The following is a 12,599-nucleotide window of genomic DNA, read 5'->3' as shown; positions in this document are numbered from 1 at the left end:
TGCACTGGCAGCCTCACTGGAACACTACCAGTGCAGACAGGCTGGGGAGCGGACATGCAATACCTATTACCTCCTGTCTCAGAGTAACCACCCCATTAGTTGTTGACCTTTCTGATGTTTTTAAATGGTGTAATGGGATATTAAAATATCAATTTGATCTGAGTTTAAACTGTTTTCTTTCTGTCTTTATTTCTCTCTTGCTCTTTCTTCCTTACTTCTCAGGTGTGTGGAAGGGTCTGGTGGCCCGTATCATTATGATCGGTACCTTGACCGCCCTGCAGTGGTTCATCTACGACTCTGTGAAGGTCTACTTCCGCCTGCCCCGTCCACCTCCCCCAGAGATGCCCGAGTCCCTCAAGAAGAAGCTGGGCCTCACCGAGTAACAAAACAAATATCGGCCTTATCAACAAATAGCAATTCAAAATGGCGGCCTTATCAACAGCCATATAAGATGTAAGACAGCGGCCTTATCAAACAACACATCCTTCAGTTAACATCCACCTAGCACACAGCTCTCTGCCTGCTATAGTCACAGCTCTCTGGGCTACAGGCATGTCCTGCCTGTAGCCCACCTACCCTGGGCTGGGCTACTGATGAGCAGGATTGGGGTCGATTCCATTTCAATTCCATGTCAGTTCTAGAAGTAAACTTATGTTTTAATTTTAAATGCACATTTTCTTAATTGAATGCAAGGTAATTTGAATTTCAGTTTACTTCCTGAATTGATTGAATTGAAATGGAATTGTCCCCAGCCCAGCTGGTCATTGGTAATGACTCATTAGGCATACTAAAAGAGAAGAGGGAGGATGGTTCCCCCCTGTGGGGGTATAGAGGAAAGACAACGACATGAATGCAATCAGGTTAACACCCCACCATAGTTGGGTAATGCTCTAATAAATGTGGAAACAACATAGTGTTTTGTCTTGTTTTTCAAGGATTGTGGCTGATATTGCAAAGTTGATAAGGAAGGTCATGTTTGATTCCACATTAGATGCCTCTTTAGAGACTGACCATTGCCAGTAGTTGTGATGTAGTTATCTGTTTTAAATATGGGGTTGTGATGAGACTTTCAACAGATGCATTTTTTGCTCTGTCACCTAAAAACATTCAATCCAGGAGGGGATTGAATGCTTCAGAAAGATGGTTCTCTAGACATCAAATTTTATTTGCCACATGCGCCGAATACAACAGGTGTATACATTACAGTGAAATGCTTACTTACAAGCCCATAACCAACAATGCAGTTTAAGAAAAAAAAAGAAGCAAATAATTAAAGAGCAGCAGTAAAATAACAGTAGGGAGGTTATATACAGGGGGTACTGGTACAGAGTCAATGTGCGGGAGCACCGGTTAGTCAAGGTAATATGTACATGTGGGTAGAGTTAAAGTGACTATGCATAAATAATAATCAGTAGCAGCAGCGTAAAAGAGGGGGGTGGGGTAAGGGGGCAATGCAAATAGTCCGGGTAGCCATGATTAGCTGTTCAGGAGTCTTATGGCTTGGGGGTAGAAGCTGTTAAGAGGCCTTTTGGACCTAGACTTGGCGCTCTGGTACCGCTTGCCGTGCAGTAGCAGAGAGAACGGTCTATGACTAGGGTGGCTGGAGTCTTTGATAATTTTGAGGGCCTTCCTCTGACACCGCCTGGTATAGAGGTCCTGGATGGCAGGAAGCTTGGCCTCAGTGATGTACTGGGCCGTACGCACTACCCTCTGTAGTGCCTTGCGGTCGGAGTCCGAGCAGTTGCCATACCAGGCGGTGATGCAACCAGTCAGGATGCTCTCGATGGAGCAGCTGTAGAACTTCTTGAGGATCTGAGGACCCATGCCAAATCTTTTCAGTCTCCTGAGGGGGAATAGGCTTTGTCGTGCCCTCTTCACGACTGTCTTGGTGTGTTTGGACCATGATAGTTTGTTGGTGATGTGGACACCAAGGAACAAGAAGCTCTCAACCTGTTCCACTACAGCCCCGTCGATGAGAATGGGGGCGTGCTCAGTCCTCTTTTTTCCTGTAGTCCACAATCATCTCCTTTGTCTTGAGCACGTTGAGGGAGAGGTTGTTATCCTGGCACCACATGGCCAGGTCTCTGACCTCCCTATAGGCTGTCTCATCATTCATTGTCGGTGATCAGGCCTACCACTGTTGTCGATTGACTCCTTCCCCTCTGCACTGATGGTAAAAGACTTGACAGGTGAAAACAATATGGTGGAAGTTCATCATTAGGGTGGCTTCAGTACCGATAACAGAGGAGGTGAGAACAGCATTTTTGTATTTGAAAGAGCGTCCCATGGTGAAGTACACAAACAGCTGACATGTCAGGTCACCCATTACAGAGGCAGTACACTTCCTGTGGGGGATGGAGGTTTAGGGCTTAGAGTTGATTACCTGCACTCAGGAGGCAGCAGGCAGGCAAGGAGAGAGGACTAGGAGACAGAAGACGACAAGCCAAGGGTAAGACTTACTGTAAATATACTTTAATTTGGATTTTGGGACAAGTGAAAGGGCAGTGGTGAGAGGGTCCAATACCAATAACCAGTGTCTGATTTGAGGGGTCAAGTGTGTGAAGCATGCACTATTAACCCTATGATGATGGTGTGCAATACCCAGCTGTACATAGGCTACCTGAGCCTATATGATGTACTTCTGCAATTTCAATCAGCCTATTGACCCTGGATATTTAGGCTATTCGTTGATTAATCGTGGTATCCTGATTTAGGCCACGTGATGTCATTGATTGCCAAGAAAAAAGCTAATACAGAATGACTGGTAAAAAGCAAGAGGAACATATATATTTTGAAGAACACAGTACAAAGGGCCATTGACCATGATATTTACATTTTACATTTTAGTCATTTAGCAGACGCTCTTATCCAGAGCGACTTACAGTTAGTGAGTGCTTATATTTTCATACTGGCCCCCCGTGGGAAACGAACCCACAACCCTGGCATTGCAAGCGCCATGCCCTACCAACTGAGCGACTATGTGAGGTGCAACTTAAGGCTACTTAATTGCAGTGGTGGAAAAAGTACCCAATTGTCATACTTGAGTAAAAGTAATTTACCTTAATAGAAAATGACTCAAGTAAAAGTTAAATTCACCCAGTAAAATACTACTTGAGTAAAACTCAAAGTATTTGGTTTTAAATATACTTAAGTATCAAAAGTAAATGTAATTGCTAAAATATACTTAAGTATTGAAAGTAAGTATAAATCATTTAAAATTCCCTATGTTAAGCAAACCAGACAGCACAATTTTTTCTTGTTTATTTATTTATTTACGGATAGCCAGGGGCACACTCCAACACTCAGACATAATTTACAAACGAAGCATTTCTGTTTAGTGAGTCCGCCAGACCAGAGGCAGTAGGGATGACCAGGGATGTTCTCTTGATAAGTGCATGAATTTGACCATTTTCCTGACCTGATAGCCATTCAAAATGTAACAAGGACTTTTGGTTGTCAGGTCAAATGTATGGAGTAAAAGGTACATCATTTTCTTTAGGAATGGAGTGAAGTAAAGGTTGTCAAATATAAATAGTAAAGTACAGATACCCCAAAAAACTACTTAAGTAGTACTTTAAAGTATTTTTACTTAAGTACTTTACACCACTGCTTAATTGTCGCATCCATCTCACTTTGGCGACAACGTCCTCTTTAAATCCAGCCTGGGACGAGGCGGTCACGCACTGACATGAGTAACCAGAATCGCCCGCGGTACATTCTCTCCTCTGAGACAGGGCAATTTTTATCAGGGAAAAGGGATGTGTGTACTGAAGACGTTTTCCTTCAAATTATTTTTGAATGTCATGTTATGGAGGATTAGTGTATTGTGTGCTTTATGCAATCGTGGTGATTATTAATAGGCTACGGCCTATTTATTATAGGCTCAGATTACATCGGCTGAGATGTTGAAATATTTGTATTAGGCCTAAGTCAATAAAATACTCTTAAGGTTGATTTATACACTAAAACAAGCAAGTTTATGATTAAAATATCTACTCCTATTCGCGCCTCGTCCTCATTACGTTTTTCTTAAAGTTATGCGTCTCTTCCAACTTAACCCCTTAAATTATCTCAGATGTCTACCCTCGGCCATATTGTCTATTTAGCAGACTGAGCGATGATGGAATAACTGTCTGACTGTCTTGCTAAAGTGGGACTGTTTTGAAGTTGAATGCGTTGGCGCGGTGCCATGCCCAAGAGATTATGGTTTGCGCTGTTGCGCAAATTATAACGGTGGTCGTCCCATTTCATTCATCTGACAATTGTATTGGCCTGCCTAGTATCATCTTTACACAGACAATTATTATATTTGTTTTTCTAATAATCCAAAATATTATAATGAAAACAATGCATTGTTCATGGCCTACATGGATGACCTTGCCAAAACAGATAAGGATCAAGCGCATTATCCGCTCAATGTATTTATGCATGCCGTGACAGGAGCACGATGTCATGTCATTCAACATTCAGATTGACAATTTTGCGGCACTACCCTGTACTTTATTCTTTCCACCTTGACTTCACCATTATGGGCATTTGGGGAATAAAACTGTATTTCAACCATTGACCCATAATGTCTTTGCATGACTTCCAAGATAAATTACTCATAACTCATTGGCCACATTGCTGCAGCTATCATCCAGAGAAAGACATATGTTGGTAATACTGCCTAGGAATACCCTCTTTATAACTGATTATAAACACATTTATAATCCCTTATGAGCTATGCATATATCCCAGTTTGTTTAGCACTGCCCATATACTGGATACACAGTCTAGATAGTCATCCGGGGAGCAGGACAAGTGCACCAGGTGGAGCCTGTGCCATACAGGATTACAGGATAACTCCTTTAACAGTCTGGAGTCAAGTTTGGCATCCGATTAGTAGATCGTTCATCCGGCCGTTGGAGCACAGGAGGAAGAGCAGCAGCAGACTAGAGCTCTGTGCTGTCACTGTGGCACTTTTTGTAGTGCACCCTCGTTTTAAACCTGCGTCACATGCACTGACTGTAGTGCTGCAGCTCACCTATCGGATTCCTCCCTCCTGCCCTGCCCTGATTTGGATACAGGATACAGCCATTGTGTGAGGTGTTGTGGATGCAGGGGGAACGCACCGTAGCTCTCGTCTAGTCTGACATGTTGATTACATGGTGGTATTTATACCTCGCAGCTCGGAGCATCGTCAAAAAAAGCAAGTATTTGTTGTTTTCTTATATCTGGGGAAGTTCAGGGTGTCCTCCTAGTATCGGCTCTGCTCGGTTATAAGGGTTGGGGCTCAGATGTTGATGTGTGTGTAAGAAACAGGTGTAGGTGGTAACAGGTGAAAGTCACACAGGACTACGAGCTGTAGAATCAAATGTCTAAAACCTTAATCTGTAATCTCCGTGCAGTGCTGCCAGCCTGCCGTTTTAAAGCCACGCAGGCTGTTTTTTATGAATGCATTACTTATTTTGTGAAACCTAAATTCACCCTACCTGGGTCGACCAACGGGTTTTGCCAGCTTGGTTGATAGTGTTTATAATATATGTCATTTATCCAAAGCGACTTACATTCATGCTTGCACACATACATTTTTTTTTACGCATGGTTGGTCCCAGGAATCGAACCCACTATCCTGGCGTTGCAAGAGTCATGATCTACCAACTGAGCTACAGAGGAAAAGGAAAGGGAACAGAGGACCATTGTTGTATGTCTTTGGACATGTGAAATACCTCCTCTGTTTCTCTCCCCCTCTCTGTTTCTCTTGCCCTCTCTTGCTCTCTCTCCCCCCTTTCTCTCTTCATAGCATTGAACATGGCCTCTATCCTTCAGAAGCTCATCACTCCTCTGTTCAGTGGGACCCCTGAGCCCCCCAGGAACAAGGTGACAGTGGTGGGGGTCGGCCAGGTGGGCATGGCCTGTGCCGTCAGTATCCTGCTCAGGGTAAGACAAGACCTGCTGTGTTTATACTCCTGTCAGATTACTACCCCACCTTACCCCGTACAGTATTATAGTGTTTAGTCTACTGCACTGACACTGGATTACTCTTTGCCCTGAGACATGGCTGTAGACTCCTTAGATTCCATAGGAGTCTACTGTCATGTCTCAGGGCAAGCTTACTCTCTGCCTGCTGATCTTCTCTCAGTATTACATCCATTCCCTCTTTAATACAGTGCTATTATAATTTTCAATACTTTATTATTGCTATACTATAAAACATAGGTTTTTAGACATGCACATGCAGAATACAGTGCCTTGAAAAAGTATTCAACCCCCTTGACGTTTTTCCTATTTTGTTGCATTACAACCTGTAATTTAAATGGATTTTTATTTGCATTTCATGTAATGGACATATACAAAATAGTCCAAATTGGTGAAGTGGAATGAAAAAAATAACTTGTTTCAAGAAATTCAAAATAATAAATAACGTGCATATGTATTCACCCCCTTTGCTATGAAGCCCCTAAATAAGATCTGGTGCAACCAATTACCTTCAAAAGTCACAGAATTAGTTAAATAAAGTCCACCTGTGTGCAATCTAAGTGTTACATGATCTGTCACATGATCTCAGTATATATACACCTGTTTTGAAAGGCCCCAGAGTCTGCAATCACCCCGAGAACACCATCCCCACAGTGAAGCATGGTGGTGGCAGCATCATGCTGTGGGGATGTTTTTCATCGGCAGGGACTGGGAAACTGGTCAGAATTGAAGGAATGATGGATGGCGCTAAATACAGGGAAATTCTTGAGGGAAACCTGTTTCAGTCTTCCAGAGATTTGAGACTGGGACGGAGGTTCACCTTCCAGCAGGACAATGACCCTAAGCATACTGCTAAAGCAACACTCGAGTGGTTAAGGGGAAGCATTTAAATGTCTTGGAATGGCCTAGTCAAAGCCCAGACCTCAATCCAATTGAGAATCTGTGGTATGACTTAAAGATGGCTGTACACCAGCGGAACCCATCCAACTTGAAGGAGCTGGAGCAGTTTTGCCTTGAAGAATGGGCAAAAATCCCAGTGGCTAGATGTGCCAAGCTTATAGAGACATACCCCAAGAGACTTGCAGCTGTAATTGCTGCAAAAGGTAGCTCTACAAAGTATTGACTTTGGGGGGGTGAATAGTTATGCACACTCAAGTTCTCTGTTAGTTTGTCTTAATTCTTGTTTGTTTCACAAAAAAAAATATTTTGCATCTTGAAAGTGGTAGGCATGTTGTGTAAATCAAATGATACAAACCCCCCAAAAATCCATTTTAATTCCAGGTAGTAAGGCAACAAAATAGGAAAAATGCCAAGGGGGGGGGGGTGAATACTTTCGCAAGCCACTGTATGTGTAATTGACAATATCATTTCTTAGACTGATTGCTTACCTGTTGTATTGCGGTACAACTGCACAGTCATTGTACATTCATCACATCTTAACCCCAGCACCCCGTCCCCGTCCCCGTCTCTCGCTCTCTCTCATCAGGAGCTGGCTGATGAGCTGGCCTTGGTGGACGTGATGGAGGATAAGTTGAAGGGAGAGATGATGGATCTGCAGCATGGCAGCCTCTTCCTCAAAACACCCAAGATAGTCGCCAGCAAAGGTGAGTGTGTAGCAATTAGGCACCAGGTAACCAGAGAACCAAGATGGACACCATCTGCGTGTCAAATGTCTGTGTGCTATATTAGGTACTCTCACTGAGGGGGGAAGAGTGTGAAAGGGAAATGGAAAAGGGTGAAAGGGAAATGTGTGAATGCATTATTCTATTAATGATATGACAAGTTATTGAAAAAATACTAAACACAAATTATATACAGTACTCTCACTGATTGATATTCTCCCACGGCCAGACTACTCTGTGACGGCGAACTCTCGTATCGTCGTGGTAACAGCGGGCGTTCGTCAGCAGGAGGGAGAGAGCAGGTTGAACCTGGTTCAGAGGAACGTCAACATCTTCAAACACATCATCCCTCAGATCATTAAATACTCCCCCAAGTGCATCATCATCGTGGTCTCCAACCCAGGTACACTCACACATTCATACTGTACATACCAGTGGAAGCTGGTGGGAGGAGCTATAGGAGGATGGGCTCATTGTAATGGCTGGAATGGAATTAATGGAACGGTATCAAACGTATAGAAACCATGTTTGACTCCATTCCATTTATTCCATTCCAGCCATTACAATGAGCCCGTCCTCCTATAGCTCCTCCCACCAGCCTCCACTGGTACATACACACTTAAATAAACACACACCAAGTACACTCTCACACACAGACACCATAGGCTCAGAGCCATTTATTTAGATATAAATATATGGCTCTGCATACACTCACACCAACATATAGTACCCACACACACATCCCAGCTACACTCACATAGACACACACTAACACAGATACAAACTCACACACCAGATACAGAAGTGTTCATCCAATGACTTGTTATGGAAGTCTAACCCCAGAAATCTCTCCCTGGCTGTAGTTGATGTGCTGACCTACGTGACCTGGAAGTTGAGCGGCCTGCCCAAGCACCGTGTCATCGGCAGTGGCACCAACCTGGACTCTGCCCGTTTCCGTTACCTGATGGCCGACAAACTGGGCATCCATGCTACCAGCTTCAACGGATGGATCTTGGGAGAACATGGAGACACCAGTGGTGAGTGTGTGTGTGCGTATGTACGTACGTACGTATATACAGTATGTGTTTATGGTTAATAATTAGGACTAATTAAAGAATACACACTCAGGAAGTCTGAAAACATGTGTTTTCCATTCAAATGTGCTATTGAATTCATAGACTATAAGTAGCAGTGACCCCATTCTTGAGGGTCACTGTGATAAAGGTGAGGGACAGAGATCTGTTCATCTTGGCTGTCTGGGGCCCTACAGGTCCAATGCAGCTGTTTTTATCCCAATATCAAATCATTTCTGGGTAACAATTAAGTACCTTACTGTAATTGTTTTTAATTAAAATGGTCAAAAATAAACAAAAATAGCTTCTTAGCAAAGACCCATTTTAAGGCAATAATTTTGCTAGGACTGTCTGGGAGTGGTCTGAGTGGGGAGGGGAAAACTAGCTGTTATGGGCAGAGGTTTGGAACTCTCTTTCTTATTGGTCTATTAACTAATTTACCGCCTGATGATGTCACTAGGCAGGCCAAAACTCCCTCCCACCAAAACAGGCAGACATTTCAGGCGGTCTTTTCAAACATCTCTTACACTAAAAGGGCATTATCATCATTTTTACAATTTCACAGTATTATTACAACCTCAGTGTTGAAATACATATAAAACACAGGAAAATCAAGTTTTTTGACTGTACTGGGCCTTTAAGGAGATAACAGGTAATGAGGTTAAGTGTGTGTGTGTGTGTGTTCCAGTCCCTGTGTGGAGCGGCGCTAACGTAGCAGGTGTCAACCTGCAGACACTGAACCCTGACATCGGTACTGATGCTGACCAGGAGAACTGGAAGGAGACGCACAAACAGGTGGTTGACAGGTAACTATTAACGCTATTACGTTTGTTGTATACACTCTTAGAAAAAAAGGTGTTATCTAGAACCTAAAAGGGTTCTTCGGCTGTCCCCATAGGACAAATCAAATGTATTTATAAAGCCCTTTTCACATCAGCAGATGTCACAAAGTGCTTATACAGAAACCCAGCCTAAAACCCCAGACAGCAAGCAATGCAGATGTAGAAGCATGGTGGCTAGGAAAAACTCCCTAGAAAAGCAGGAACCTTGGAAGAAACCTAGAGAGGAACCAGGCTCTGAGGGGTGGCCAGTCCTCTTCTGGCAGTGCCGGGTGGAGATTATAAGAGTACATGGCCATTAAGGCAGATTGTTCTTCAAGATGTTCAAACATTCATAGATGACCAGCAGGGTCAAATAATAAGTTATCCTATGGTGACAGCCGAAGAACACTTTTGGAACCCTTTTTTCTAAGAGTGTATTTGAGTCATTCTAATACCTGTAGTTTGGCTCTCTCACTGTAATAGAGTCCTGGATATATTGAGCTCAAGGGCACAACGGCAGTCTGCTCACTTCCACAGTATTTTTCCCGGTCAGCCCTGGGATTCGAACTGGCAACCCTCTGGTTACTGGCCCGCTTCTCAAACGGCTACTAAAATTAAAAATGATAACTGTGTGTTCCAGTGCCTATGAAGTGATCAAGCTGAAGGGCTACACTAACTGGGCCATCGGCCTTAGTGTAGCTGACCTCACTGAGAGCCTCATCAGGAACATGAACAGGATCCACCCCGTCTCCACAATGGTGAAGGTGAGAGACACACACTCGATACACGTATACACACATGCACGCACTCACACGTATGCACACACACTTGGCCTTGTGCCTTCTCACACCACTGGAGGTGTGCGGTTATTCCCTGACAACACACAGTCTGTCGTAAATGCTTACCCAACAGATATGTAACCGATAAACAAACAGGCATATATACACACCTATGCACAAAACTAAAGGAGATGATGCTGTTGCTCGACAGGGCATGTACGGGATCGATGACGAGGTTTACCTGAGCCTGCCGTGCGTGCTGAACGCTGGGGGTGTGGCCAGTGTGGTCAACATGACCCTGACGGACGACGAGATCGGCCAATTAAAACAGAGCGCTGACACACTGTGGGACATCCAGAAGGACCTGACTGATGTGTAGCAACTAACAGAACACCAAGGGGCGCCACACTCCACTCAACCAACCGGGGTGTGTCCCAATAATATCTCCTTTCTCCTCTAGTGTGCATTAGTTCGCTACTTCCCACAAATCTAAAATCAAGTGCACACTTTGGGAGCAAGAAGAGATAATTGGGACGTAGCCCCAACTCTCCTTATCACCTATTACACAACATATGCCACTTAGCAGACAGACGCTTTTATCCAAAGCGACTTACAGTACAGTGATTGCATATAGTTCTAATATGTGTATTTGATCCATGCGGGAATTGAACCCACAACTTTTGCATTGCTAGCCTCGCTCTGAAAGAGCAACTGCCCCTTAGAAAAACGTATAATTTAGAAAACAGCCTATGTGGCATCGATATGAGTCAGAATTGACGACAAAGAGTAAATAGGATAATGTTGGTCATAAAGTCAGTCTTGTCCAAAATTGAGTTTTGTGAGACTTGTGGTCGTGACTGCATCACAACGTAAATGAAAGTTGGGTTTGTTTCAATCCTGCCCACAGCTGGCAGTACACAATTAATCATCAATTCGGAGTGCAGCTGCACATGACCCAATCTAAATGCCAGTGGTAAATTTGGGTTTACTTTGGGTATCGATATTGGGCTAGTTAGGGACCATCAGTAAATTACACAATGTACATGGGACAAAATGTTAAGATTCCAATCGCTAAAAATGTCAATGACTTAAAAACCTCAAACCAACTATAAATTGTCGAAATTCATATATAAATATTGAAAGCATTTAATGAGAGAACTAAAAGGTGATGAACGTGAAAATATTATCTCATTTACATTGTCATTTGTTGACAGTACCTAACTAGCCCCAGATATAGGCTATCCAAAGTAAAACCAACTTTGCCACAGTTGCACACCAGCTGGTTGAAGCTAATTAGCTAAATAATTTGGCTAACTCTTTCCACCTGCAAACACACACAACACACCCACATCAAACCACACCCGAAACCAACTCAAGTTTGAATTGAGACAAATGGTTAAAAAATGACACAGCTTCCAAAAATACACTTTCACAATGTCACTGCTGTTATCTTACACACTTGTAATCTTCTTAGCTTTCCTGGCATCTGGGTGTTTGTTCTCATGGTCCAGAGCATTAGGTGTCAGGGTTACTTTGCATATGGCTGCTTAACTGGAAAAGGGGCAGATTCAAGCGTCTTTGTTTCCATGAAAAGCGCTATATAAAAACCACGAAAAGTGCTAGGCTGTATAAAAAACCATGTATCATTCAGATGTGGGATCAACAAATGCTTCAGTTATTTTTCCCTAGTCAAAGTGAAGGATTATTTAAGGGTTGTTAATCATGTTTGATGTGTAAAATAATAATAAAAAAATATTATTTATTGGTGTTGGAATGAATGAAGTCTTCTCTCAATTCTTTGTTTTAAAATGATTGAAACCATTATTAATCAACAATCATTTATTTGGTTCAGATTTAGAAGCATCATTGTTTGTCGCATAATGTATCTGTATTTTCATGATAATTTAATGCATGCATGTACAAACACATAATATACTATTTACAGCAACTTTAGTTTTTTTTCCCCATTCATGCTCAGATTGAACTCTAGGGTGTCAAACATTGCAGGATGTCCTGGAGTGTCACAGTACTGTCCTAACAACACACATTATGGCGTGTGCCCTCAGTCTGACCAGTAGAAACGTGTCGGTCATGTCATCCCACATCAGTGTGATGGGGCAACCTCTGTGAGGAGAATGTAAACATGGCCATCGTGTAACCATGGTGACGTGGGTCTGAATGGTGTTCAGAGTGGTGTTACTGCTGTTAATTATGGTGGCGTGACTGTCCGGTGTCAGAGTTACTTTATGTAGCCTGGGGACAGGCGTAGATGTTTTTTTCTAATCACCTCTGAGTTGATTGAGGGGAAACCCCTTTAAAAATGAGTCCAGTGGAAGACAGTGG

The 12,599-nt window shown here is 43.0% G+C and overlaps 2 protein-coding genes across 7 annotated transcripts in view; both read left to right on the top strand.

Moving 5' to 3' along the window:
- Nucleotides 1-909, top strand: part of LOC311136861 (solute carrier family 25 member 3) — a 29,227-nt gene extending 28,318 nt beyond the window's left edge. For 5 of the 6 annotated variants that reach the window (XM_084171162.1, XM_084171165.1, XM_084171163.1 and 2 more), the window contains one exon: nucleotides 223-909. In XM_084171162.1, the coding sequence (XP_084027288.1) occupies nucleotides 223-383 (161 nt within the window). In that variant the 3' untranslated portion in view covers nucleotides 384-909. The remainder of the gene's footprint in view (nucleotides 1-222) is intronic. The other variant, XM_084171166.1, reaches the window with a different exon arrangement.
- A 4,169-nt stretch (nucleotides 910-5,078) lies between these two features.
- Nucleotides 5,079-12,032, top strand: LOC311136897 (L-lactate dehydrogenase B-A chain). The gene is made up of 8 exons (XM_084171211.1): nucleotides 5,079-5,191; nucleotides 5,786-5,922; nucleotides 7,448-7,565; nucleotides 7,813-7,986; nucleotides 8,447-8,620; nucleotides 9,345-9,462; nucleotides 10,118-10,241; nucleotides 10,468-12,032. Exons 1-8 carry the CDS (start codon nucleotides 5,137-5,139, stop codon nucleotides 10,633-10,635), a joined length of 1,068 nt encoding a protein of 355 aa, XP_084027337.1. The 5' UTR covers nucleotides 5,079-5,136; the 3' UTR covers nucleotides 10,636-12,032.
- The last annotated feature ends 567 nt before the right edge of the window (nucleotides 12,033-12,599 follow it).

The sequence above is a fragment of the Coregonus lavaretus genome, assembly GCF_964263955.1.
Source record: "Coregonus lavaretus genome assembly, chromosome: 11".
NCBI classification, from domain to species: domain Eukaryota; kingdom Metazoa; phylum Chordata; class Actinopteri; order Salmoniformes; family Salmonidae; genus Coregonus; species Coregonus lavaretus.
Note: the sequence above shows the minus strand (reverse complement) of the source record. Positions and strands in the feature narration are given on the sequence as shown.

Excerpts from the sequence above, each read along its gene's own strand:
- LOC311136897 (XM_084171211.1), top strand. The coding sequence starts at position 5,137 with ATGTTGATTACATGGTGGTATTTATACCTCGCAGCTCGGAGCATCGTC. Across the intron at positions 7,566-7,812 it reads CAAGATAGTCGCCAGCAAAG|ACTACTCTGTGACGGCGAAC; the intron begins GTGAGTGTGTAG and ends TCCCACGGCCAG. Across the intron at positions 7,987-8,446 it reads CATCGTGGTCTCCAACCCAG|TTGATGTGCTGACCTACGTG; the intron begins GTACACTCACAC and ends CCCTGGCTGTAG.